General features: G+C 43.5%; 1 protein-coding gene and 1 long non-coding RNA gene across 3 annotated transcripts; both read left to right on the forward strand.

Annotated features, from left to right (window-relative positions):
* Nucleotides 1-542: 542 nt before the first annotated feature.
* Nucleotides 543-25,972, forward strand: LOC138978149 (uncharacterized). Of its 2 annotated transcripts, XM_070350803.1 has the most exons (11): nucleotides 543-658; nucleotides 992-1,083; nucleotides 3,687-3,721; nucleotides 4,676-4,778; nucleotides 8,888-8,994; nucleotides 12,721-12,811; nucleotides 13,716-13,970; nucleotides 19,964-20,058; nucleotides 21,254-21,332; nucleotides 23,154-23,335; nucleotides 25,618-25,972. In XM_070350803.1, the coding sequence occupies exons 1-11, from the start codon at nucleotides 589-591 to the stop codon at nucleotides 25,691-25,693; spliced, it is 1,185 nt and encodes a 394-aa protein (XP_070206904.1). In that variant the 5' UTR covers nucleotides 543-588; the 3' UTR covers nucleotides 25,694-25,972. The 2 variants fall into 2 exon arrangements, with proteins under 2 accessions (XP_070206904.1, XP_070206905.1); XM_070350804.1 differs by lacking the exons at nucleotides 543-658; nucleotides 992-1,083 and adding an exon at nucleotides 1,102-1,161.
* On the forward strand, nucleotides 16,053-17,592 carry LOC138978148 (uncharacterized). Its single transcript, XR_011459591.1, has 2 exons — nucleotides 16,053-16,383; nucleotides 16,766-17,592. It is a non-coding gene; the product is annotated as an uncharacterized lncRNA (long non-coding RNA).
* Nucleotides 25,973-27,496: the final 1,524 nt, after the last annotated feature.

A 27,496-nucleotide genomic window follows, 5' to 3' on the forward strand; every position in this document is an offset into this window, starting at 1 on the left:
AAAATCATGATTTTAGTTAATAAATGACACCAGTGTCAAACAGAAATTAGTTCAATAAAAAATTCCCACATTGAGCGGGAAGCAGCCAAGCTGTTGAATTTAATTTGTGTAAGTGCTCAAGTGGAAGTTTGCTCCTAGCCCATGTAAAAGCGTGGACACATCTGTGGTGGTGGCATATATCTTAAAACGAGAAAAAATGGTATAATTTAATCGCACAGTAAATAAGCAGAGGATCCACCCTAAACTGGTACTGATGCATGCATCCTTCATTCTATATTTTTTTGTTCGAAGTCACGAATTCCAAGTAATTAGTATGTTGGTACATGAGTTTTGTACAGTACACTTAATATTATTCATCTGTTCCCAGTGAGTCAATTATACTTTTCCATTAGACGAGACTGTGAAAATCAAACCTTTGGAGGCTAATTTATTTAATTTAGTTCTTACGACCATCTATGTTACGACCAAAACGCAAAACAATTAGACAAGGGGAAACCATTCGAACCTAGACAGTTCTCAGCCAATGAGAACCAGCCTTCCTACAGAAAAACAAACACACTTGCAACCGAAACCAGACTGATACCGCAGATGAGTGTTCTGCTCAAAGTAGGCTTCCTCCTCGAGTATCGACAACAGAATAAATTCATTGCCATGCCAGGTAAGACATCTTGGGGACTAACACGTGTATATAAGTACGAAACAAATCGTTGTCTTCGCAAATCACTAACGAAATCTAGACTTTGAAAAAGCAGATCTAAAAGTAGAAATAGCTTCAGATTTGTCTGGGCTGAAATATTCATCATATTGTGGGGTTTGCGAAGGCTTCTGATCGGCAGTGTCCTTATCAACGTATATTTCGGTGGTGTAGAAACGTTTATGTAGTTGTGAGGAAAGGTTCCAGATTCAGATGAGCATATTTTCTCACAAAGTAAGCTTTTTTGAAACTCGCAACATTGTTTCGTACATTCATGTTTTCAACCAATCACCATAGGTGTGTGTACATGCATCACCGCAAGATCACCGCCAAAGAAGGACACCGGAAGCCAAGGACAAGGTCAAGGTCAAGGACAAGGGCACACAACGGTAAGGAACTGTTTTTGTCTTCTTTAGCAAGGAATTGAGACTTCTGTGTCGTTGAGCAGCCGACAATTGGCTTCTGTTGTGAGTAACACAATTCCAGACGCATATATTACATTTGCTTACTGAGAGAATCTATCGCCGTGCTTATAAGGAAATGGACTCTGTTTTCATTCCAGCTGACATTTTGATTCCGGGCAGATTTGCGACTTCAAAAATCAATTCTGGTGTCAAACGTGTATCAATAGTGATGCGGAAAACTGCTACTAGCAGAGAATTAGGTATACCACGAAAATATGTACATGGACAAAACAATCTCTGGCTGGGTTGTTTTTGCACCTAACTCAGACTCCTCTAATTTGGCGCGTCTCACGGTCTGTCACGTGTCTGGAAACATAATTTCTTGCTTTTTTGACCGGTGAGACAGTCACAGTCTTCCAATAGTCAGTGGATGAGTTGTTCTTCAGTACTGGTGACAGAAAGGGGGAAAAGTGGTCAAAATTCAAATCTCTAGTTTTGTTTTTGAAATATAGCTTTTCATAAAGCAGAAATACTGTAGTATCTGATGTACATAAGAAAAAATCACTGGTTCACATGGTTATTACATAATCTAACTTTTAAAGCTGGTTCTTGTGTGTCTGTGTGTGTGTTTGTATGATGACAATAGGACCCGAAACGGCTGCACGGACTGAGACAGGAATTGCAGAGAATGTTCTTTGCCACTCGAGTCGTGTCATAGGGTACTTTTGGAATAGCAAATTTGAAAGGATTCTTCAAAAAACGGCGGAAAACATTATATACCCTGTGAGCTATCGAGGATCCTCCCCGTCTGGGCTGTCGAAACATGGGTAGATACACTCGAACTCGAAGCACATTTAGCGAAGTTATGTTGCCAAATCATCAAAGATCAACATTTCACTACACGGATCGATGCACACAGTCGAAATAGATGTGACTTTCACACGACCGAAGACTACTTACTGGCAGACAAGCAGACGACAAGATCTAAATATCTAGATCAGTGAGAGGAATCCGTTGAAGAACAGTTACTCCGCTTATTCGTCTTCAGTTAAGCTTATTTCCCCTGCCATAAGTTTCCTTGCAGATCTGCAGTCGCGTAGTGAAATGAACTAGTGTCATCGGAAGATTCTTCTCAGTCAATGATCAAAGCACAGTAAGTTCTATGCTGACAAAAGTCACTTTCGGACAACACGACCATTGACTTCATTTATGAGCCCAAAGGTAACACTATCGACAAGAATGTACGTATTTGACATGAAACATTCATAGACAGTTTCCAACTCACTAGATCTGCCAAAGAGCCGTCATTCGTGAAAAAAACGATGATTTTAATCAGACAGGTATCGGAAACAAGTCTTGGTCACCTGCGTTATTCCTTCCGACGCGACGTGACGGCGCCACATTTGTTTGTTTATGGCTGTTTATCGCGAAACAACACAGTTGAAATTTGTGTGTAAAATACCACAAATGTGTGGTGAATCAGTTCGTCATCTGCGTTTCGATGGTAATTCAGTCAGATTGGAGTTACTTTGAATCGAAGGCCAGGGTAACCTGCGTTATTTGTGTGACGGCGTGAACAAATTTGATTGCAATATTTTATACAGAAAGTAAATTTCAATGATTCTGGCTCAGACTTGTAGATCTGTTATGCAGTGTTTTGGTAGTGTATCTGCTTTTCTGCTATGAAGCTCATTTGGAGTGATACGCTGATCGAAGTGGGGTACCCTAAGTGGGACATCAGCCGTATGCAGATTACGCCTCAGAACACTCTCGCATTTCACAAAGACAACAATAATTTGCAACATTTCAAGAACTGCATCAGTTTTATTAGATACTATTTCAACAAAAACAGCACAAACACGACTATTATCAACAACACAGAACGGGAGGTAAGTCTTCAAAGACGCACCAAGTGTGCGTTCCCATTTTTGGACGCCATTTTTGCTAGCATTTTCACAGTAAATCTTAAGTTAATATTTCCATATCTATTGAATGATTTTGGTATTTTCTTTGATTGTGCCGATTCTCCTATCTCTCTGGCATGTACTGGGTGCTTTGTGACCAGTTTCTCCCCTAGACTGTATTGAAAAATGCGTCCGTGTGAGCTGACCCCCACTTGTGACCAGTAGCAAAGAACAACTCTTATACTTATAGTGAGTGCATGCTACGCAATTATACTGCCAGTGGCAATAAAGAGGCCTCAGAAATGTCAAAGATAGATTTCTTTGGTGATCAGCGGAAGATCACTGGAGATCTGTCTAGATCTGTATAAAAAGGCACTGAGGAAACGAATAATATATGCGGCGATCTAGGAATCAGCCATGTTCTCACCATATTCAGTGTGTTTATTTTGGAGGCGGTTTCTTTCAAAATGTCTCTGCCATTTCAGACACATATCTGTCAGTGAATACAAAAGCGTGCGGTTCTTCACGCAATAAAATTAAAAGACTCTTTTAAGTTTTATATAAAAAAAAAGTTAAAAAAAAAGGCTCTCTCGAAATTGCAAGGCATAGCCTACATTTATTCAAAAAGTCTGTTTGGAAATGGAATAAGTGTTTTTCCTGTACATTTGCATGACTGTGTTGCAGGGACGAAACATGACTGTCAAAATCGGAATCAACGGGTAAGCTTCTGTGTGCCTGCCTGTCTGTCTCTCTCACCTTTTCTTTCGCTCTGACTGCACCTTGATTGTCACCACCATTTGGGTAACCCAATCACTCCCCCCCCCCCCCCCCTTGCCACCACGACCAACCCCCCTGCCAGTGCCACCACGACCAACCCCCTCCCTCCCCCCCACCACCAGTCCACCATCCCGCGTTATTCGTTTTCTTGACTTGACCAGAGACCAAAAAACAAGATGTTGGAACGTTTGTTGACAAAGCAATACATTCACAAATATATCGACCCAACGGTCAAAATATGTTATATATTATACAATATAATCAGACAATTTATATATATCCAAATATATTGGGTCGATATATTTGTGAAGGTATTTGTTTTGTCAATAACAAACGTTCCATTCCAACAACCTACCTTTCTTGTTTTTGTATTCTGAATTTTGGAACGTTGGCAGTCTCTTTGTTTTTGGATTTGACCAGAGACCGTAAAGGACTCTACGGTCTTTGACTTGACTTCGAGACGTCAGGACACGTGACGCAGATTAATGTCCTGTACAATGCAATATATGACTTAAAAGGCAGTGCATGTCCTTTCTAATTCTGCATACACAATTATGTTCATTGCAAAAGGTCTGCACAGACTTTCGCATGAGATAAAAGATTCACTTCACATATCAAAAATCAAAAGCATGGTGGCGTTCTGTGCAGAGCGGTATTTGGGGGGGGGGGGGGGGGGGGATTTAACTTAGCAAATTGAAATGAATGTGCATAATTAAAATCAACATTAAAAAGAATCACTCTGCACAGGCTTTTGAAATTCAGTATGTGCTCAAGTAGAGGGATCGTCTTATCTTGTGCAAAACTTGAGTCTGGTCAGATTTGAGATGGTGAGCCAAATCATTGTTTTCACGACGAAAACTGTGCCTTCAACGCGTTTCAACATCACTTGCTTTTAGCTTTGGCCGCATTGGGCGCCTGGTGCTGAGGGCTGCTTTGCTGGACCACAAAGACATCGTGGTGGTGGCTGTCAACGACCCTTTCATTGAGCTGGAATACATGGTAAGTACTAGAATTTTCTGAATCAAAAAACAAGAACGTGGGAACGTTTATTTTTGATGAAACAAAACGTGACATTTACTGGTTTGTCGACCCACAGGCCATTGAAGCAGACAGACAAACACACACTTCTGAAACAGATAAAGAACTTATCTCAAGATCGTGTGGCTCGCTTGCAAATTGCCGGCGAGATAATTTTGTCAATGATAAACGTTCCAATAGATCTTTTTTTTTGTATCTGAGCAGCTCTCGCGAGATATCCGCGAGACACACTCTTTGTTATGCTTTATAGAACGTCGCGAGAACTTCGAACCTCGGCTTTCACAGCTCGCGCGACTAGATAGCGGTACCACATACTTTGATATGCTTTGAAGTTTGCGAGAGCTTGGAATACCGATAGGGTCTATTACCTACCACTTTTGTTATTTTTATTCTGACTTTTGGAACGTTAAGAGCAATCAATCTGTTTTTGGATTCTAGAATTTTCTGGCCTTAAATGCAAACGCCACTGGATGCGCTAACACCCTTTCTACTTACAGCGTTCAGAAAAAATACACGATTTGTTATGGCTTTTCCACTCGGAGACGGTATCCATGCCCCAACCCCGTTTCGCCGCCGGGGTACGCAAAAGACCCTTAGTCCCTCTGCTAGAAGTCCAGGTGGCTAATTACACCAAAACACGTGCACAAGTGGGTAGGGCAACTCATGTTGCTGCTTACATTCCACTTGCAAGTTATAGGATAAGAAAGTAAGAAACAAAACTTATAGTTGTAGCCACATTTCAATACTTGGTGAACACGTGGTAACTGAAACTGGCTTGCAATTTTGCCGCGGGTTGATTTAAATGAACAGTTTGTATAACCAAACAGCACAACATCATCAGTACAAGATCCTAGCAGCATTGATAAATGGAAAAGAGAGCGACTTGTCGCTAAGAGTATAAGAATCTCCAGCGTACGAAAAGAGAGAGAGCGACAGACAGACAGAGAAAGAGAAATAAAACCTTCACAGACAGACAGACAGACAGACAGATCTATAGACAGACAGACAGACGGACGGACGGATGAACAAAGAGAAACGCAGAGAGAGAGAAACAAAACCTTCACAGATTGCCTACCTCTTGGGACCATCGAACCTAAAGAGGTTCTAAGAAAGTTTCTAAATAAAATCCCCTTTTGTGTGCATGTGACGTATCACAGAAAACATTCTAGTCCCGAAGACGTTCATCATATTATATAGCTATTCTGATGGACACGTGGGGGAATTCGGGGGCTGTGATTGGATGGTCTCACACATCCCTTTTCCGATCATCAAAGCATAACGCTACGAAAGTTGGCCATTTTTGCCGATATCCAAACGATATCGGCAATAACAAAGACGCATGGTTCCGGTTTCTTCCACGTGTATAAAGTACACGCATACCTCGCCAGGTTTGTTTCTGTCACTCTGTGACTAGTCGACAGACGATGCAATTTGCTTTGTGTGTGTTTTTGTTGTTGCTTACTGTACATGACATACATTACGTGTAAAATCCAGTTCTTTAACAGGCAACAAACCTTGCAAATTTCCAGAAGCTGCAATCTGAAGCAACCTATCTCGGATTCTAGCAGACGATCTCTCCAATGTTTAACACAAAATCAGCAAACTCTCCTGTCACATAGAACGTCCATTGTATAGTGCAATGTTGAAATGAAGTTACCGGTCTAAAACATTTCGTTGTTTCTTCTGAGACTATCCTTGTTCTCTTATCATCTACAGATTTACCGCTGTCTTCACCACGCGAATTCCCAACAGAAGTCAGACTTTCGAACATACAATCTACGTAGGCAAGCATTATACGTCATGACGTCATATGATTCCTAACATATTGACGTAATGCTAAGCATCCGGTTATCTCGAGTTTTCTCCGTAATACATGTCCGTGGGTTTTTCAATGTTCGGTTATTTCCGTGGCTTCATGCGGAAAGGGAACAGTCGTCTGCAATCAACGACATGGACCATTCTGGTACTTGTCGCTGACAAAAACATGATTCTAACACAGAATTTAATGTCAGAATAGCTATATAAACGCTATTGTGTTTTCATCGTAGCAATAGGGTCCGATATTTAGACTCGAACAAGTATAATGCGACTCGTCTTCGACTCGTCGGCATTATACTTGTCTCGTCTAAATATCGGGCCCTATTGCTACGCTGAAAACACAATAGCTGTTAATATAGCTATTCTGATGGACACGTGGGGGGATTCGGGGGCTGTGATTGGATGGTCTCACACATCCCTTTTCCGATCATCAAAGCATAACGCTACGAAAGTTGGCCATTTTTGCCGATATCCAAACGATATCGGCAATAACAAAGACGCATGGTTCCGGTTTCTTCCACGTGTATAAAGTACACGCATACCTCGCCAGGCTTGTGTCTGTGGCTAGTCGACAGACGATGCAATTTGCTTTGTGTGTGTTTTTGTTGTTGCTTACTGTACATGACATACATTACGTGTAAAATCCAGTTCTTTAACTGGCAGCAAACCTTGCAAATTTCCAGAAGCTGCAATCTGAAGCGACCTATCTCTGATTTTTGCAGACGATCTCTCCAATCACCAATGTTTAACACAAAATCAGCAAACTCTCCTGTCACATAGAACGTCCATTGTGTAGTGCAATGTTGAAATGAAGTTACCGGTCTGAAACATTTCGTCGTTTCTTCTGAGACAATCCTTGTTCTCTTATCATCTACAGATTTACCGCAGTCTTCACCACGCGAATTCCCAACAGAAGTCAGACTTTCGAACATACAATCTACGTAGGCAAGCATGATACGTCATAACGTCATATGATTCCTAAGATATTGACGTAATGCTAAGCATCCGGTTATCTTGAGTTTTCTCCGTAATACATGTCCGTGGGTTTTTCAATGTTCGGTTATTTCCGTGGCTTCATGCAGAAAGGGAACCGTCGTCTGCAATCAATGACATGGACCATTCTGGTCCTTGTTGCTGACAAAAACATGATTTTAACACAGAATTTAATGTCAGAATAGCTATATAAACGCTATTGTGTTTTCATCGTAGCAATAGGGTCCGATATTTAGACTCGAACAAGTATAATGCGACTCGTCTTCGACTCGTCGGCATTATACTTGTCTCGTCTAAATATCGGGCCCTATTGCTACGCTGAAAACACAATAGCTGTTAATAACAGTGTTCTAGATGATGAGCAAAGACCTGTACGTGTACGAGTAGATATTGCGTCACCCGTGACTCACTTTTTTCTCCAATGTTCCAAATCATACGTTGTTCTGCTCCCACCAAAACTACAGATTTTGGCAAACGCGTGACGTAAAAACTAGATTTGATGACGTTACCCGTACACGTTCCCGTACACGTGCTGACAAGTTCCACATCTAGATCTTGCTATTTTCTTGGGCCAGGCACGTGTTATATTGAGACTACAAGGCAAGGCAAGCCAGTACTTATTAAAAAAAAACAAACCTAGGGTTATACATGAATGTGAAAAATAAATTACAATAAAAACAACAAAAACAGGAATATAATAATGGGACACAACACTTCGAAATAAATAACCAATTTTTGGCTCACGTAAGTGTAGCCTATGCGATGATAAACTTTGTCTGTCTGTGCGTGCGTGCGTATGTATGTATGTATGTATGTGTGTATGTCTGTGGTAGAAACTTTAACATTTCCGAGTCTATGGATTACGTCAGTCTCGGTCAAAAGTGTTCGACGTGTGTGATAGAAACTATTTGAAGACGTCACATTATGACGTAAGAGGGTTAGACGTCACGCAAAGGAATTACTGAAAGTCTCGGTCATTGTTATTGTGAGCGGGCCGAGACTTCTTGGCAGATCCAGGGTCTCGCTTTCTTGCATAGTTTCACCTATGCTTACTGTGTGTGTGTGTGTGTGTGTGTGTGTGTGTGTGTGTGTGTGTGTGTATGTGTGTATGTGTGTATGTGTGTATATGTGACGGAGTGATTGAGTTTGTGTTACTGTTTGTCGATTTCTTACGTGAGCCTTGAAGGCTTCGCCTCTTGTTAAATAAATGTCAAACTGGATTAATAACTAATTAATTTTAAATGTGTGTGTTTGTGCAGAAATACATGCTTCAGTATGACTCAACCCACGGGCGCTTCAAGGGCAATATAGAAATTCAGGGCAAGAAGCTGGTGGTTGATGGCAAACCCATCGAGGTCTTTAACGAGTGAGTATCAAGCAGGGATCGTGTTACCCGGAAATTGCTGGTGTTTTACTGGTAAAACTCAATATACCAGAACTAAAATCGACTACTGGTCGTACATACTGGTTAACATTTCGTTTCGGATGTCTTTTTCTCAACATATTTAGTCTAATTCTCGTGTTTTTGACTTGGTTTTACTATTTGGCGTAACAGAGCGCTTCTTTTTCTCCGGGGGCAAGGATTCACAGGTGAAACGAAAGTCAAAATGCCTAGCGTGATCACTTTATATCATGTCTTTCTGCCCGACATGTACCCAACAGGCCTTAGTGGATTGTTATACACGCCTTTTTGGCTCACGTATGTGTAGCCGCCTATAAATATTAACACACTCTGTCCGTCCTGGTGTGTATATACTGCTGTGTAACGTGGCAAACTTTGACATTTGACTTTATTTCAGCAACTCTTTATCTAGCCAAGCGACCATTTTGAAAATCTTCGTACGTCTAGCGGGGTCGCGGCCGCTGAAACAGAAAGTCTGCTATCTCTTCCTCCCCTCTTCCAACCCAGCTTCGAAATGGTCCATAGACTGTATCATAGTTTAGATGCACCATATCTGATATGATTATTAACAAGTCCAATGCCTTTTTCAGCACAGCATTTTCAACTTCAAGTTTGTCTAATTATTCGAACACCTTCACAGGGATTGGTTTGGGCGTCGGCCGTCATCGGTCTTTTGCCATGTTAAATTCGGAAAAGACCGACACACATGGGTCTCAATCCGTCAACTGACCGATAGACATGCAGCAGAGTCAGTCACCTCGTCTTATTTTTATCTGCTGTCTTGTTCGGTTATTTTTCTCCTTCTTTATTTGAAATAAATATGGTAATTGTGTCCTCATACCTTGTGTTCCTCTTCATGTAAGACCATTGGAAAATAAACAAGAAAATGAAGAAATGAATTGAATTTTCCTCTCATTTGTACATTGTAAACAACTTTCAGAAGTTTCTCCTCACTGCCGTAATGCACAATTGCGGCAGTCCCGTGGTGGAAGGAAAGTTTTTTTTATTTACTGATTGGTTTTCAAAATGACTGATTGCTTCGTGGCTGAGTCAGTCAATGGACCTCTAGTGGACAAAACCCAAGCCAATCCCTGCCTTCATGCTGATGCATTTAAGGGGAGGTGGGCCAGTGCACTACCTTTTTTTTTATTTTGAATGTTTTATTGTGTCTGAATGTTATTTTATGAAAGAAATGAACAAATGATGACAAAGAATAGTCACTTTTTGTATTTTCGGTTGCTGGTTTTTGTTTTACGCGACAAAAACGGTCAAAATACAGACAAAAGTGGAGTACAGGAGATACACGGATTTTCATCAGATGTGATTGTCACACTTCTAATTATTGTCTTATTTTATCCTTCTGGGTATGCTCTAGGGGATTACGAAGCAGATCTTGTTTATTATATTTATATTTGGAGTTAGGAACACTTCTTTGTTACAACTGTCAAACTTTAGGGTAACGCTTGCGAAATTATTTTTTGAAATAATCTGGACATGACTATAATAAAATTTCAGCAAAATCCCTTCGTAATTCCCCAGAATGTTATATTCTGCACAAACTACAAAAGAAAATATTGCTCTAGCTGAATTACAGCCAGAGAAATCGCGTAACCCAAGACGTAACCGTAGGCAAAATGGCTGAACTGAGAAAAACGACATTGAAGATTGAACACCACAGAAACACTATTGAAACAGACACACAAGGACAAAACTGTGTTATGAATGAACAGCTTAGTTTATTTGAATTGCAAACTACTTAGCCTTTAGCACGCCAGCAGAGAATTTATGCGTCCATCCCTTCTTTCCCTCTGTCAACCAGCATGGGGATACTGCCCCAGCGCTAAACGTGTATCAATGACCCGATTCTCGTTTGTATTTGCATGCGAGAATAACGGTATTTTTAACGGTAACTTACTTGAGCCAGAACGAGACTTATTTCCTTCCGTATCTCGTCGATTTGTTGGTTTCCTCGAAGTTTTCTGCTTTTGTTTTTACATCGATACAGTACTTTGGTGCTTCGACAAGCAAGATGGAGGATGATGAGTTTGAAACTTTCGTTTGAGTTGTTTTTTGACAACAAATCGTACGTGGAATCTGAACGACTTACTGAGGAAGCTCTTCGCAATGAACTGTGTATCGCGGTGAAGAAAATGACACAGTTCGTCAAGACAGTGACGGAATTTACGAAAGTGCAGATTGATACAAACAGTTGCTGATCCAGTTTCGTTCGGGAAATGGCAGGCCCAGCAAACATTACCGATAATCTGACTGATGTTGGATACTTTCTCCTGTTTTTGTTTTTTTGCGTAGCAAATGCTCAACTTGCTTGTCGAGGAGATACTGCACAGAAACTGACTCAAATTCAGCGCAAAGCAAGCCAGTGCCGAGACGTAAAAAGTGTGCTGCATGGCGTGTTCGGAAATGGCGACCTGTGGATCTGCGTGGAGATCAAAGCTTTCCTCTGTATCGGAAACACCGACAGAATCCAAACTTTGGCCTAGTACCAGCGGAACTACTTGTTGTTGCTAACCGAACTAATAAAGACATTGTCCTCTTTCTTATTTCGAGCCATTGTTATCGTATCAAAGGTTGTTTCTCAAGGAAAAATTCGCTTTCAGTTGTCACCGATCGTTTGATGTGTAACCAGGATGTTGTAAAACCGAGTGAACTTCGGGTGTTCCCGTCATGGCCGAGAGTCTCTTCGGTAGTTTCCGTATGCAAAATTCGTAAGCTGAGCATGCGCACTCACAAAGTAAACTGGTTCCCGATTTCGGTTTATGAAACGAACCAATGGATGTCGAGTACCTTCCAAAAAAGGACATTTCCGTTCGATTACGATTGCTGCCTTTGCAACGGACAAGTGGCTGAGTGAATGGAACATTCATCAAAACACTGATGTCATGTTATAGGTCAAGAGCTGCTGCGCAGTTTCGTATGTCGTGAATGCACTGTTTTGCTGAGGACAAAGCCGTAACTAGCCTTTGAAATGAGACATTTTTTGGCGGGGGAATATCGACTTCAGAAGACAATCAATGCCACACATGTTCACATTTTGTCTTTATTGACAGATAAATAGGACACTTTTGACAAAAACACCGACACACATGGATGATAGGTATGTTATGGAAACATAATCTGCTAAAATACCCAAAACAGTGTTTTGAACGATTTGGTCAATTTTGCACTGGCCCACCTGCCCTTAAGTCGTCTAATATTTTAATTACTCAGAAAGGGGTTTTGAAAGGGTGTTGATGGCATTCGAGGTTGAAATAAGACGGGCGCAGTGGCGTGGTGGTAAGACGTCGGCCTCCTACTCGGGAGGTCGGGAGTTCGAATCCCGGTCGCTGCCGCCTGGTGGGTTAAGAGTGGAGATTGTTTCGATCTCCCAGGTCAACTTATGTGCAGACCTGCTAGTGACTTAACCCCCTTCGTGTGTACACGCAAGCACAAGACCAAGTGCGCACGGAAAAGATCCTGTAATCCATGTCAGAGTTCGGTGGGTTATGGAAACACGAAAATACCCAGCATGCCTACTCAACGAAAGCGGAGTGAAGCTGACTATGCTCTCAGAGTATAGTGTGGGGAACCCAAATGGGCAAACGAGCTCACACGTAACCAGAAAATTCTGGAACGCTGAAGAAGAAGAAGAAGAAATAAGACAACCGAATAGCTGGATGTGGGGTGTTGCAGGAAAGATCCCAGTGCTATACCATGGGGCAGTGCCGGTGCTGAATATGTGGTGGAGGCCACTGGCGTTTTCACTACCATTGACAAGGCATCGGTCAGTTCACTTGTTCGTTGTTCGTTGTTTGACTCGACCCAGTAATCAGTGAGTCTTAGGAATGAGCAGTGCTCGTATACATGTATGAACTGCTGTCCGTGAATCAACAAAAATAACTGAGGTTTTCTCAGATGTTTGTGAAGCCAGCGCTTTTAAACTGAACAGATTTCAGGGGATCTTTAACCTTCATACATTGGGAAAGTGTGGTGCATCCACAACAACAACAGATTTCCAAGGTCACAGCCGGAGAAAATTGTCCCAGCAGGGCCGTTGTTCAGGAGGCAGCTACCGCAGGGGGTGGGGGCAGTTTTCGCGGGGATGCAAGTAGCCTGCAACCATGTAAACCAGACGCAGCTCAGTGATTGTGCAAACGGCGACTCGTGATCCGTTGAATATTGATTGGGTGTAGGAGGGTACGTTTGAAGGCGGCAATTTCGGCGATTTGATGAGCGACCTGGCAACAAGAAAATATTGGTCTGAACTAAGCAAGAGTAACGATCGCGAAGCGTGATCATTGAAACTTATCACGCTTCAATGGTTTGATGACCTCCTGACACCAGCAAGCCTGGAAAACCAAAGTCCTATGTCAAGGACACAGTGGACATGATGGAAAGTTATCTTTTGTGGGGGACGTTTTTGAAGCTAAACAGATCTTTGAAACTCCACACACTCCCGTGGCTTGATAACCTCCAAAAATGACCCAAGTCAACCCAAAGGAAAGATTAGGGAAAAAGCGCGAGGGAAACAAATTCAGCAATTCTGAGAAATGCAACATAAATATTCCAAACAAATGCACATTTTTTTCATGGAAAATTAAAAGGCAGTTATTCGTTACGATTATAACTCAATACAGAATACAATGTTAATCATCATGTGCGCTACTTTCGGCGTTGGACGTGTTCAGGCTCACCTGAAGGGGGGCGCCAAGAAGGTGATCATCTCCGCCCCATCAGCCGACGCCCCCATGTACGTGATGGGGGTCAACCACAAGGAGTACACCAAGGACAAGGTAGTGGTCAGCAATGCCTCGTGCACCACCAACTGTCTGGCCCCCCTCGCCAAGGTCATCAACGACAAGTTCGGCATTGAGGAGGGTCTGATGACCACTGTCCATGCTGCTACTGCTACACAGAAAACTGTGGATGGGCCCTCTAGCAAGGTAAGGTTCAGAGTTTCGTACAAATGTGAGGGTTTTTGTTGACTCACATGCGAAGCAAAAGTGAGTCTATGTACTCACCCGAGTCGTCCGTCCGTCCGTCCGTCCGTCCGTCCGTCCGTCCGTCCGTCCGTCCGTCCGTCCCGGCGTCCGTCCGTCCGCCCGGAAAACTTTAACGTTGGATATTTCTTGGACACTATTAAGTCTATCAACACCTGATGTGGCCTGATGGTGTATGGTTACAAGATCTCAAAAAACATGTGCGGCAACTTGACCTCACTTCAAGTTCAAGGTCACAGGGGCCGTAATTGTTGTCTTAACAAGAGGCGAAGCCTTCAAGGCTCCCGTAAGAAATCAACAAACAGTAACATAACACAAACTCACTCACTATGTAACACACACACACACAAACACACACACACACACACACACACACACACACACACACACACACACACACACACACACACACACACACGCACACACACACACACAGTTAAAACTAACGCATCATATCAACTCGCCTGGTTCTTAAAATAATTCTGACGGTCAACACAGCCAGAAATGCCAACAAAGACAAGAAAGCTGTTGCAAGGTAAGCTTACCAAACGTTACATAGCGAATCATATGATAGTGCGTAAACAGCAAACAGTAGATCTACAATCAAAGAGAGGATCGAGTCTGGAATGAAACGCGATACAGATCTAGCATTCAAAAACTGTCTTTCACGTTCAAGGAAGTTGTTGCAAAGTACTTAAGACTAGATCAACTCATTTCACTAGAGGTGACTGCCTAGCACTGTGTTTGACAGCCGTGTCTGCTGAAATAAAAAGAAATTAAAACAAAACGGATTAACAGTAGGTGACACGTTATCAGAGTGGGAGAGACTAGACAGTCTGTCTCTGAACTTACCGGGATACGGCTGCAAGATCGACACTGACTGCCGCGCTTTCGACAGCTCTTCCTCGCGTGGACATTGGAAACACGCTGTGCAGATCAAATTGTAGGAAATCTCCCTTTGGTATCTTCTTTATTTACTTTTCTGGAGCTTAGAAACCGAACAACATGAAATCGTCTTCCCCGGCGAATCGGCGAGGTGAGAACTGGACCACAATCCTTCGCGCGACCCCTGACCTGATCTTGACACCTGACCTGCCGTCTACATGCCAAACACGACACAAATCAGTCAACTGCTTGTACCCCTTCAAAAACCCCCACCACCCGTTTTCTTTGGATACACGCTTTAACTACACACCCAATAAACATGCCAGAACTGGGCCACTGCTGGCTTTTTGCTGGCAAGTTTGGTAAAGCTGGCCATAAAAAAACCAACACTGGGCCAATTATGGTTTGCCAACAAAGGCCCAGTTATGGCTTGCCATCACTGGCCCATCTCTGGCATTCCAGTAATATTGTCGGCCAGTAAAATGCCTTAATTGGCCCACTGTTGGCACGCCATTGGTGGCCCAGTGCTTGTTTGCCAGCATTGGGCCATAGGTGGCGATTTGCTGGCAATTATAGGTGGGTTTTTGCTGGCACGCCAGCAGTGGGCCAATGCTGGATAATTGCTGGCAAGAAGATCTGCGACAGCACAGCGGTATGACTTTCTCACTTGGAGTGACGTAATGTACAAACAAATGTCGAAATATCTTGACGTCACTCGTGATGATGACGCATTGTCAACTAAATCCGGCCCGCGGTGGTTCTGCAGATGTCCGGTTATTTGTTTTGCATTCAACTTCAAGGAATTTCCAAAGCACCTTCTTCGATTTCAGTACGCGTCCGATCTCCTCCGGCTAGAAGCAAGCGTGGTGAGTTTCACAAACAGTTGTGTGAGCAGGTCGTCGCAACGGCGTTAGATCTAGTATCTTCTTGTTCTTTTCCTCCGTTGTCGGTCTTTTTTTCAACTTTCTTCTGCTGGACGTTTGAGTCAGTTCGCAAAATATAATAGACTTTAAGAAGTCGTCCTCTCTGTAAGAAAGAATCTGCGCGCGCACGCGCGTGTGTGTGTGTGTGTGTGTGTGTGTGTGTGTGTGTGTGTGTGTGTGTGTGTGTGCGCCCGCGCGCGCGGTTGTGTGTGTGTGTGCGCCCGCGCGCGCGGTTGTGTGTGTGTGTGTGTGTGTGTGTGTGTGTGTGTGTGTGTGTGTGTGTGTGTGTGTGCCTTTTTCCTTTCTTTGTGTGATTGAGTTTGTTTTGTCTCTGTCAAAAGAAAAGCACCATAGGCATTACCATAAGCTTACTTGTAACCAAACAAATTGCATCTTGTGAATGTTGACATTGAGTATGTGTCTATTCACTCCAGGACAAAGATTTGTGCAAGTGTCTGACTGCCCAACTGGATAAGATGCAGCTCGCCTGGGTCTCAGTTCCTGAGAGAAACGCAAGAGAGCTGTCCGAGACAACGTAAGCTTCGCAGGTTAGATCAAAATACATATTCCTGTTGACCCCTTACTTCTGCTTGGCATTTTAGTCAGTTCAGAAAATATGATAGATTACAAGAAGTCGTCCTCTCTGTGAGAATGCCTCTGTGTGTGTATGTGTGTGTGTGTGTGTGTGTGTGTGTGTGTGTGTGTGCGCGTGTGTGTGTGCGCGTGTGTGTGTGTGAGCGCGCGCGCGTGCGTGCGTGCGTGTGCTGTTTGCTTGCATGCCTGCGTGTATGCTTGCGTTTGTTTGGTTGTTTGGTTGTGTGTGTGTGTGTGTGTGTGTGTGTGTGTGTGTGTGTGTGTGTGTGTGTGTGTGTGTGTGATATGGAATAATGAATTAAAACCAACAAAACTCGTTTGCTTTCATGTTTCAAGAGGTGAACGGCAGGAGGACTTGAGAGTTTCAATGGCTTACCGTAGGCTACGACGTCAGGACAAAGAAAAGAAGCGTTATCTCAACGTTGCGGATGCGAACAGAGAAATGACAGAATCAAGACAATCCTACGGAGGTTTACTGGGAAGTGAACAAGAAACATTCCTGCCTTTGGTCATCATGTCTCGAGTGTGAAATTTAGAACGCTGTACAAATAAAATAAAACAGTGAGCAACTGAAAACAAAGCGTACGTTTCTGTAATGTTTCGGTAATGAGTCGTTGCTGTTTGGAAGCTTTACATTTGTTTTGTTTTTAATATATATTACTGTATTGTTGTTGTGCCCGCTATAACTGCGTTGATGACGATATTCTGTCAAAACCACTGCCTTTACTTGCCAGATAAGTTACACGACAAATGTGATTAGCATTTCAATTGCATTTTACTGATGAATTTGATAATTACGCATATGCATATTGCTAATGTACAGCTTGACAGCATTGCCCTTTGCTTTATTTGCGCACGTCTTGCCGCCAGCATGGGTTGAAAAGTCCATTGATGTGCTGTGTTTTGTTATTGTTATTACATTCACAGTAAAAAATGACAAAACAAAGCATATTTATAGACTTCTAACAACCATCTATGGGCTAACAAGACTGTGCAGATCGAGTACATGAATAGAGCCGTCATTCTATCCGAATCAGTGGTATTGGTATATTTCCTGCAACTTATTGGCATTTTGCTGGCAATGGTAAAGACAGAAATATGGCATTTTGCCGGGCCAGTTGTGGCCCGGTAATTTCAGCAGGTAAAGGGCCATTAACGGAAAATATATGGAAAAAAGTTTTTTTTTATATGGAACTAAAAACCTGCAAAATGCTGGCAAAATGCTGGCGAAATGCTGGCAAAATGCTGGGTTTTTGATGGCAAGCCATCAATAAGCCATCAAATAAATGATGGGTTTTTGCTGGCAAAATTCTGGCAAAATGATGGCAAAATGATGGCAAGCCATCAAAAAGCCATCAAATAAATGATGGGTTTTTGCTGGCAAAATGATGGCAAAATGATGGCAAGCCATCAAAAAGCCATCAAATAAATGATGGGTTTTTGCTGGCAAATTGCTGGCAAATTGCTGGAAAAATGATGGCAAGCCATCAAAAAGCCAGCAAATAAATGATGGGTTTTTGCTGGCAAAGTGCTGGCTTGCCAGTGATGGCCCATCAATTTGCCAATGTGCATACGGGTAATATGCCAGCATTGGGCCATAGGTGGGCCTTTGATGGCAGTAGTTCTGGCAACTGGCATTGCCATCAAAACGCCAGCAGTGGCCCAGTTCTGGCATGTTTATTGGGACACATGCCGACACAATGTTGATCATTGCTTCAATAATTTGAAGATGGTGCTTGAAAATTAACCACGTGAAACGAGTATTTCGGTGTTTAGCCAAAAATGTTAAAGTTTCTACCACAGACATACACACATACATACATACATACGCACGCACGCACAGACAGACAAAGTTTACCATCGCATAGGCTACACTTACGTGAGCCAAAAACGACCATTTTTCACATTTTCGCATTTTTTTCTGAAGTTATCGAGAATGGCAACCTTAGCTATGTATGCTATACAGGACAATGTAAGCCCTATCTTTGGACACCAGTTTGGTTGACCTTGCTTCAAGGTCAAGGTCGCAAGGGTCCTTTAAAGTTGGATTGTATACATAGTTTGAAGTGACCTTGACCCTGAACTATGGAAGATAACTGTTTCAAACTTAAAAATTATGTGGGGCACATGTTATGCTTTCATCATGAGACACATTTGGTCACATATGATCAAGGTCAAGGTCACTTTGACCCTTATGAAATGTGACCAAAATAAGGTAGTGAACCACTAAAAGTGACCATATCTCATGGTAGAAAGAGCCAATAAGCACCATTGTACTTCCTATGTCTTGAATTAACAGCTTTGTGTTGCATGACCTTGGATGACCTTGACCTTGGGTCAAGGTCACTTGTATTTTGGTAGGAAAAATGTGTAAAGCAGTTCTTAGTGTATGATGTCATTGCTAGGTTTATTATTTGACCTTGACCCTGAAGGTCAAGGTCATATAAAGGTCAAGGTCAAGCATGTGAGTCGTATGGGCTTTGCCCTTCTTGTGTTGACTTTGCCTGTGTCGTGAGTATTTTGCTTGGAAAAAAAACCCAGAATAAAGAACAGGGTTCGACACTAGCGGGGGCGGGGGGCGGAACGCCCCAGAGTGTTGTGTTCCGCCCCAAACATTGCCGAAGCTTGGGGCCCACTCCGCCCCAGGATAAATTCCAACAATGACAAACCGAAAATTCTAATGCCAGCAGAGCCAATCACTAAAAATCGCCAGTCAAAGTCGTCACTGAAATTTGCGTTACGATCAATGCCGCAGTCAAGAAAAAAACACATTCAAATCGTCGAAGGACAATGTCGTAAGGGAAATAACTCCCAGATTGCGCTCTTTAGCGTGAGAGATAAGTATCGCCTTCAAATGCCAAACGCAAAATGTGGCGACACATCCCTGGTATAAAAAGACCTGGAAATGAAGATGAAGAACAGGGTGGAGAGAAACGAAAAAAGGAGACCGATGCAGCCAAAAGCGCGAAGCGCTGTCGTAATTTCAATGTCAAATGGTTGAAAGAATTTCCCTGGCTTCAGTACGATAAAGAAAAACAGACAATGCATTGCCGCACGTGAATACTGAGAGTGGGCCCCAGATTTTTTTTTCCGCCCCAGCAATTTCCATCTCTGGGGCCAGTGTGGCCCCAGGCCAAATAAGTTAGTGTCGACCCCTGAAGAAGCAGTAGAAGCTGGTTTACTGGGGTGAGGCCCGTTGCACGAAGCGAAACTGGGTGCAACCCAACTGGGAGGGGACGAGCCGTGGGGTCTGATTGGTTGAAATCTCCACAAATCTCAGTTTCAACCAATCCGACCCCGCGGCTACGTACGACAAAACCCCCGTTGTGCTTCGTGTACCTCAGCCCCGGTGACAAGGGATATGTCGAAGCACTAATCCTATCATGTTTAGTACGTTCAACACGCACACTGTTTGGTTGTTTGGTTGTTTTGCTAACTTTTTGTTTATTAAGGTGTGGGGGTAGGGTGGTTCGCCGGAGCTGAAACTAAACATCGCTGTAGCATGGATTAAATTGACCTGCCACCTGTGCGCAGGACTGGCGAGGTGGACGTGGTGCCTACCAGAACATCATCCCCTCCTCCACTGGAGCTGCCAAGGCCGTTGGCAAGGTCATTCCTGAACTCAACGGGTAAGTTGTTTCGGGATTGACATCTTTTTGTTCTGCCAGTTTGAAGAGTGTTCCACTTTCTTACTCACTAAATTGTGTACAGAATAATGTATTTATTCATAATTTTTAGTGAAGCGCTTAGAACTGTTTTAGGATTTGTGCCATATAAGTATCCTCATTATTATTATAATTACTTTACTCCTGTCATTCTGCCTTTCTGCCTTTTTTGAGTCCCCGAGCCACTAGAGTGTGTTTGTCGAATTTTCTGGTTTGTCAGACCGACTTTCGACGTGCATGTTTATTTTATGTTAAATCATTCTGTACAATGGGAAATGATGGTGTCATACTGCCCAACTGTTTGAAGGTACCCTATGCTTTAAGTTTAACTCATTGTCTCCCATGGACGGATATAATTATATCCGTACCCACTCATATGGCTCTATCTGACCTGGTACGGATATACACTCAGTCACTTCAGTCGCTTCCTGTAACGTCGATCTAACGCTGCATTCCAGCGTGTTGATACACAGTTTCTACACAGTCACTACAATTCTGAGTGACTTGCTGCAGCACAGCTGGTCTCAGCTAAAAAAAAAAACATTGGTCAACATAGGTGGGGTAGAAAGTGTTAAGTTAAACAATAAAACATTTTCATTGTCAGTCCTTGTCTTCGCAATTTTTTTTTTACTAGTCCCCGAGCCACCCGTCGAGACATGACTGATTTTGTTGGGGTCCTCCCTCCGCCTGGCGTTGTCTATTCAGAACACTAAGTCCCATAATGTACGATTTATAAGGCCTAAAAAAAAATAGGTGTGGTTACGATTACCCGACCTACACTATTTTTAGGGGCCGACCCTATAACTTTTTATTACATTTGTCAAAAAAATAAACCACACTTATTTCCCTGTCAAGTAGGTTTAATTTGTACACATTAGAAAAAGAAGTTTAAAAAAAAAAAGTGATTGCCTACTTTCCTACCCTATTTTTTTTTGGCTATGTTACCGTAACCACACCTATTTTTGTTTGGCCTAAGAGACTTTGCGTTCAAATTCGCTACGTTGAATGATGTATATGTATATATATATGTATCTTCAAGAAAGACAGACTTGCAAGAATTTACATTCCTGTTTATACAGATTTCTCATGTGTATCTTGAATTGCAATTTCATCATAATCATGAACAAGGAAGTCAAACCCGTATTTGTTTGGCCCACAGCAAATTGACGGGAATGGCTTTCCGTGTCCCAGTCTGTGACGTATCCGTTGTTGACCTGACCGTGAAACTCAAAACCGGTGTAAGTATCACAGAGTTCCATTCAAAGCCGTCATGATGAGTTGCTGTTATTTTTTGTCTGAGTGAAAGTACGAGTGTGAGGTAGAGTTGTGTTACGTGTGTGTTGTGGAGGTGGGAAGGAGGAGACGGGCGTCGAGTCAATCAGGTCGACCGCAGTTTGAGTCTCCTCAAAAGTGAAGTTGAACTCATTAAGTTAACAAGAGCCAGAGGTTCGTTCGTTCTTTAACATTAACGTCCTCTCGGATCCATGCGGATTAGTGACTTCAGGGATTTTCAATGAAGGTTAGATTTGTTTGTCATGCGCCAGCTGGCTGAGGACGGTACTAGATCACTTTGAGGAGCAGCTAGTTCTTTCCGTGTTTGTTTGTTTGTTTGCTTGCTTAACGCCCAGCCGACCACGAAGGGCCATATCAGGGCGGTGCTGCTTTGATATATAACGTGCGCCACACACAAGACAGAAGTCAGTCGCAGCACAGGCTTCATGTCTCACCCAGTCACATTATTCTGACACCGGACCAACCAGTCCTAGCACTAACCCCATAATGCCAGACGCCAGGCGGAGCAGCCACTAGATTGCCAATTTTAAAGTCTTAGGTATGACCCGGCCGGGGTTCGAACCCACGACCTCCTGATCACGGGGCGGACGCCTTACCACTAGGCCAACCGTGCCGGTTTAGTTCTTTCCGTGTGAACGATTCGACTCACTAACTGAGCTCTTGCCAGGCTTTTACAAAAATCAACAGCCTGTGTGCTCCATGTGAAGACTGAGTTGAATTATCATATTTTTGTGTGATTTAAATTCATAACGGACACTTGTACGCAATTTATGAAATTAATGTATCAAAAACTTGAAACCTCACTCTGGTCAGAACGCACCAAGTAGACGGTTGATGTTTGGTGTGCGTCCAAGTGAAAGGGCGATGTTATCCAAATTTACAGCATGGCCAGATATTAGACATCATGACAATACACTGTATACATCACGCGCCGACCGGCACGGTTGGCCTAGTGGCCGTAAGGCGTCCGCCCCGTGATCGGGAGGTCGTGGGTTCGAACCACGGCCGGGTCATACCTAAGACTTTAAAATTGGCAATCTAGTGGCTGCTCCGCCTGGCGTCTGGCATTATGGGGTTAGTGCTACGACTGGTTGGTCCGGTGTCAGAATAATGTGACTGGGTGAGACATGAAGCCTGTGCTGCGACTTCTTTTCTTGTGTGTGGCGCACGTTATATATGTCAAAGCAGCACCGCCCTGATATGGCCCTTCGTGGTCGGCTGGGCGTTAAGCACAAAAAAACAACCCAAACCAAACCATCACGCGCCGTCATTCCTGACTTTTTACCATCCTGAAGAAGGCAGCGACAAGCTGTCGAAATATTCTTCTTCTTCTTGTCGTTCGCTGTTGGATCGTCAGTCCGGACTGCAGGGCGAAACGTGCTGTCCTGTCCAAGTTCTCTCTGGGGCCGTATAGCTTCTTTTGTAGCGCTGTCTCCTCTGGCCAGGTGGTGTCCCTCAGAGCACTGTGGTATGGACAAGCCTGCAGGATGTGCTCTGCTGTCTGATTCAAAACGCAAAATGAAATGTCGAAATATTGATCAAGAATGTACCAAACCTGGTTACAGTTGTGTTCTCTTTTTGTTCAGATCTTAGATGGAAAGACAAAGTGTTTTCATGAAAAAGACCGTGCCTTTCAAGGTCAGATCGTCAGAGTGTGTGGTTTTTTTCTCACCCAAAATGGCGTCTTCAAAAATATCAACTATGGCGTTTTAAAAAATATTAAGTATTCGTATTCTAGAAATGAGTTCCGTTGATGTGATGTGCAGACGACGTACGACGCGATCAAGGAGGCGATGAAGGCGGCGGCTAACGGCGAGATGAAGGGCGTGCTGGGCTACACGGAGGACGAGGTGGTGTCTACGGACTTCCTGGGCGACAAGCACAGCAGTATATTTGACGCCAAGGCCGGCATCCAGATCAGCGACAAGTTCGTCAAGCTCGTGTCCTGGTCAGTTCACTTTTGATCAAGTTTTAGCGTTTCTATAGCTGTGCAGTGTTGATAGACTGTAGACAATTTTCGGAAATAACTCTGTCAAGGTTTTTGTATGGGTGGTGGATGAGTTGCTTTCCCTTGTTTCCATGACTGCAAGCTAGCCTGTGATGTCACGTGTAGCTTGCCTCAGTGTTTCTATGGAAAAGCAATGACAATCAAGGGAAAGCAACTTATTCTTCCACAACCCATAACAACCCGACAGAGTTTCTTCTGGAATTGGTCTATTTCTCACCACTTCTATAATATTGTGACCCTCCACCACGAAATGAGTCGCATGTCACCTCACGCGGTTCTGCGCTAGGCATAATATAAGTCCGGGGGGTGTCTAGTAACAGTGTGAGGGTCACCATAGTCACAGGCTTATAACTCGAAAAGTGTTCACTCTTTTCTAAAACGGGTTTCACCACTGGATAGAGAATAAAAAAAACTCTTAAAGAAAATGTAAAAAATATGAAAATCATGAAAAGGTGACATGCGACTCATTCCGTGGTGGAGGGTCACAATATTCTTTTTAGAGATACTGTCCTTCACATGTAAACGATTCGGGTCACCGTCACAGCTAGATTTGTCCAAGCTTCCGCGTGCAATAAGAACATCATTTCACTTGGACTGATTCTTTCGGTACACAGAGGGAATTTTGGGGTGAATAATTTAGCAAATTGACATTTGTGTCAATAATACCACAATTTATCCCAACACAAAAATTTTACTCTGGGCACAGGAATCGGCAAGGTTGTTGATTTTTGGCATGCTTTTCAGTAAATTGCATGCTCTTTTATTACACCCCCGGTATAGGGGTGTGTATAGGTTTCGCTCGATGTGTTTGTTTGTTTGTTTGTTTGTTTGTTTGTGTTCGCATATAGATCTCAAGAATGAACGGACCGATCGTCACCAAACTTGGTGAACAGGTTCTATACATTCCTGGGACGGTCCTTACAAAAATTGGGACCAGTCAAACACAAGGTTAGGGAGTTATTGGTGGATTAAAATTATACAAGGACTTATACAGGGACATCTTAATGGTCAAAGGGAAATAACCATTCTCACTCAGTCACTGCCACCAACTGAGAAGGTTATTTCCCTTTGACGGGGGTGTTTTTCCTACCTCGTAGGAATTTCTTGTTGTGTGTAAAATCCTGTGCAGCCTTGGGGTGGGATTTTGGGCCGGGGCTCCGTAAAAACTAAAGAAAAGAAAATGACACTTGGGGAGTTCTGCGGTGGAGAAAAAAGGTCATCGTTTGGCTATGTTTGGTCGGCTCCAAGTTTGTCGTCTCGCAACCAACATTTTCCTCTAGTCTCAAACATTTAGTTGGTAAGTCGCAAACTTTTCTATGGAAGCGAGCACACAGACAGACACACACAGACACCGACACCGACACACACACACAGACACAGGCACACACACAGACACAGACACACATCGACACACAGACACCGACACACACAAACATACACACACATACACACACACACGCACACATATACACACACACACACACACACACACACACACACTGACCGTGACCAACATTCAGGGCCGGACCAAATGAGTTGTAAGGGGGGGGGTTCCTCCTTTTTTGGGGGGGCAAATCAGCGAAGTGGCGAAGCCACAAGCGCGCGCCTGCTTGCGAACTAGGGGGGTCCGGGGGCATGCTCCCCCGGAAAATTTTTGAAAAACGGTTAAAATCTGTGCAATCTGGTGCATTCTGGGCCTTGTTTTGAGGGTTAAGAGCAGCATTGTTTTGGTGCTAAAACTAGTAAAAAAAAAAAAAAAAAAACTCAAAGCAAGGTACATGCTTTTTTCCAGGGGTGGGGTTCCGGAACCCCTGGAACCCCCCCCTGGGTCCGGCCCTGAACATTCATAGTCAGCCTTCACACACACATACACACACTGACCGTGACCAATTAACATTCATAGTCAGCCTTCACACACACACACACACACACACACATTGACCGTGACCAACATTCATAGTCAGCCTTCACACACACACACACACACACACACACATTGACCGTGACCAACATTCATAGTCAGCCTTCACACACACACACACACACACACACACATTGACCGTGACCAACATTCATAGTCAGCCTTCACACACACACACACACCGTGACACACACTGACCGTGACCAACATTCATAGTCAGCCTTCACACACACACACACACACTGACCGTGACCAACATTCATAGTCAGCTTTTTCAGTGGGATGTTCACGTGTGTTGTAGGTATGACAACGAGTATGGGTACAGTAGCCGCGTGGTGGAGTTGATTCTTCACATGGCCCATGTTGACCACAAGTAGTAGCCACACTGCACAACTCGGCGTGTCCAGCGACGGTACAGAAGTAAGATCCTATGTCACTTGGACTCTCGCCTCAACAAATCTCCTTTGCTGGGGGACTGAGAAAACGGACTCGACAAAACGGACAACCACCTATTCCCAAACTGAAACTGATAATGTCTACTACGAATCGTTTGTTTATCATTTGTGAAACTGCACTGTATGTTTCAAAGTGTTGCTATGTTACTTCCAATAATAATTATGTTATTTTTTCATAATTAAAACATGTGTTGCAACTTTTTCAGCTGGCTATGACTTGTGTATTTTGTTTTAGTTTCCAATGTGACAGTCCTGTTATAGGCTCACGGCGAGACTAGGCTGAGATTCCGTGTTAAAGAACAGTGTACATCACACAAAACAGTAGGCCTTCCTTGTTCGCATGACACCGAGCGGGTGCGGGGAGGGGAGGGGGTGGGGGATGTGTGCAAGAGGCAAAGTTCTAGCTTTAAACGCGTTCTGTTGTTCTCGGAAAGGCAAACCCCACCCAGCCACCAACCCTTCAACACTGACCACCATACTCCACGGTGTGTCACTGACTTGCCTGTGACGTTGTTTTACCTCTCGGAGAACAACAGAAAGCGTTTGTTCAGTGTGGATACTCAAATATAACTCTCCGGGCAAGGCAGAAAAGGCATTATGATCTGCAAAGCCCGGCAATTGAAAATTTGGCAGCTCTAAGTGACTGCATGTCAGTTCTGCAGCCGGCTTCGAATCCATACACCGTAACGCAACAAGTAACTTGACGAACTACTACTTGTTCGCATCCAAATAAATAATGGAACAATTACTCAGAGAAAAAGAAAAAAAAGCATCATATCGATTGGACACTGCATAACATACACGTACACATCGGAGTCAGTTGATTTGCTGCGATTATAATTATAAGTGATTTTAACTAGTCGACCACGTATTCCGGCAGTTCTTGTTTAAGTTTGTACGAGGTAAAGCCGCGTCAGGGCACAACTCTTCCACAACGCTTGCAAATCCTGACTGAGTTGTTTCAGAATATCGTCTATTGCCCCAGGATTACGGAAAACAGACATAATCGCAATATTTAACATATCAGCTTCCGCGTCAGTGTATACAGTCGGACCCGCTTATAAGGAGCTCGGTTATAAGGAACCTCTTTTATAAGGAGAAAAAAAAATCCCCCAATTACATTGTTCTTTGTTATGACTTACGAAAACTCGCACGAAAACTCGCCTAGAATGAGCTCGGTTATACGATACCTCTCTTATTAGGAGTGAAAAATTAGGCCCCAAACCGGCCCTGAGTCCGGTTATAAGGAGTGCCGATAGCACCGGCTTCAAAGTCTGGGAGACTTTCTCTGCCCACACCCATCACTCGGAGAGAAACCGATGATGGTCTTGGTCAATCTGTTCACCTCAACTGTTGCGAACTGGTTCTAGTGTGCTTGCAGCAGACCCAGCACAGCACAGATCCACTTCTGGAATCTTACGCTAAATGTGTCTCAAGACACACATTTTGTAGTCCTGGCATCCTGAAAGGCAGAGGCCCCAACTGCCAGAACCTACAGGTTTGCTTCCATACCAAAAACGCCTCCTGAGACACGGGAACTTGGGAGCATAGGCAACAGCTCCGCTTGAACCTCAGAAACCAAATGTGCCTCCAGACACACAGAGATCCCTTAGACGGCCGAGGCTGTGGTCTCCAAGGTTCTCTTCAGTGTACCAAATCGCCTCCTGACTCTGCATCAGATTGCTTGCGTAAGTCACCACCGAGTCAGTGGCCGACACACAGACG

The sequence above is a fragment of the Littorina saxatilis genome, linkage group LG10 (assembly GCF_037325665.1).
Source record: "Littorina saxatilis isolate snail1 linkage group LG10, US_GU_Lsax_2.0, whole genome shotgun sequence".
NCBI lineage: Eukaryota > Metazoa > Mollusca > Gastropoda > Littorinimorpha > Littorinidae > Littorina > Littorina saxatilis.

Excerpts from the sequence above, each read along its gene's own strand:
- LOC138978149 (XM_070350803.1), top strand. The coding sequence starts at position 589 with ATGAGTGTTCTGCTCAAAGTAGGCTTCCTCCTCGAGTATCGACAACAG. Across the intron at positions 13,971-19,963 it reads TGGATGGGCCCTCTAGCAAG|GACTGGCGAGGTGGACGTGG; the intron begins GTAAGGTTCAGA and ends ACCTGTGCGCAG. Across the intron at positions 20,059-21,253 it reads GTCATTCCTGAACTCAACGG|CAAATTGACGGGAATGGCTT; the intron begins GTAAGTTGTTTC and ends TTTGGCCCACAG.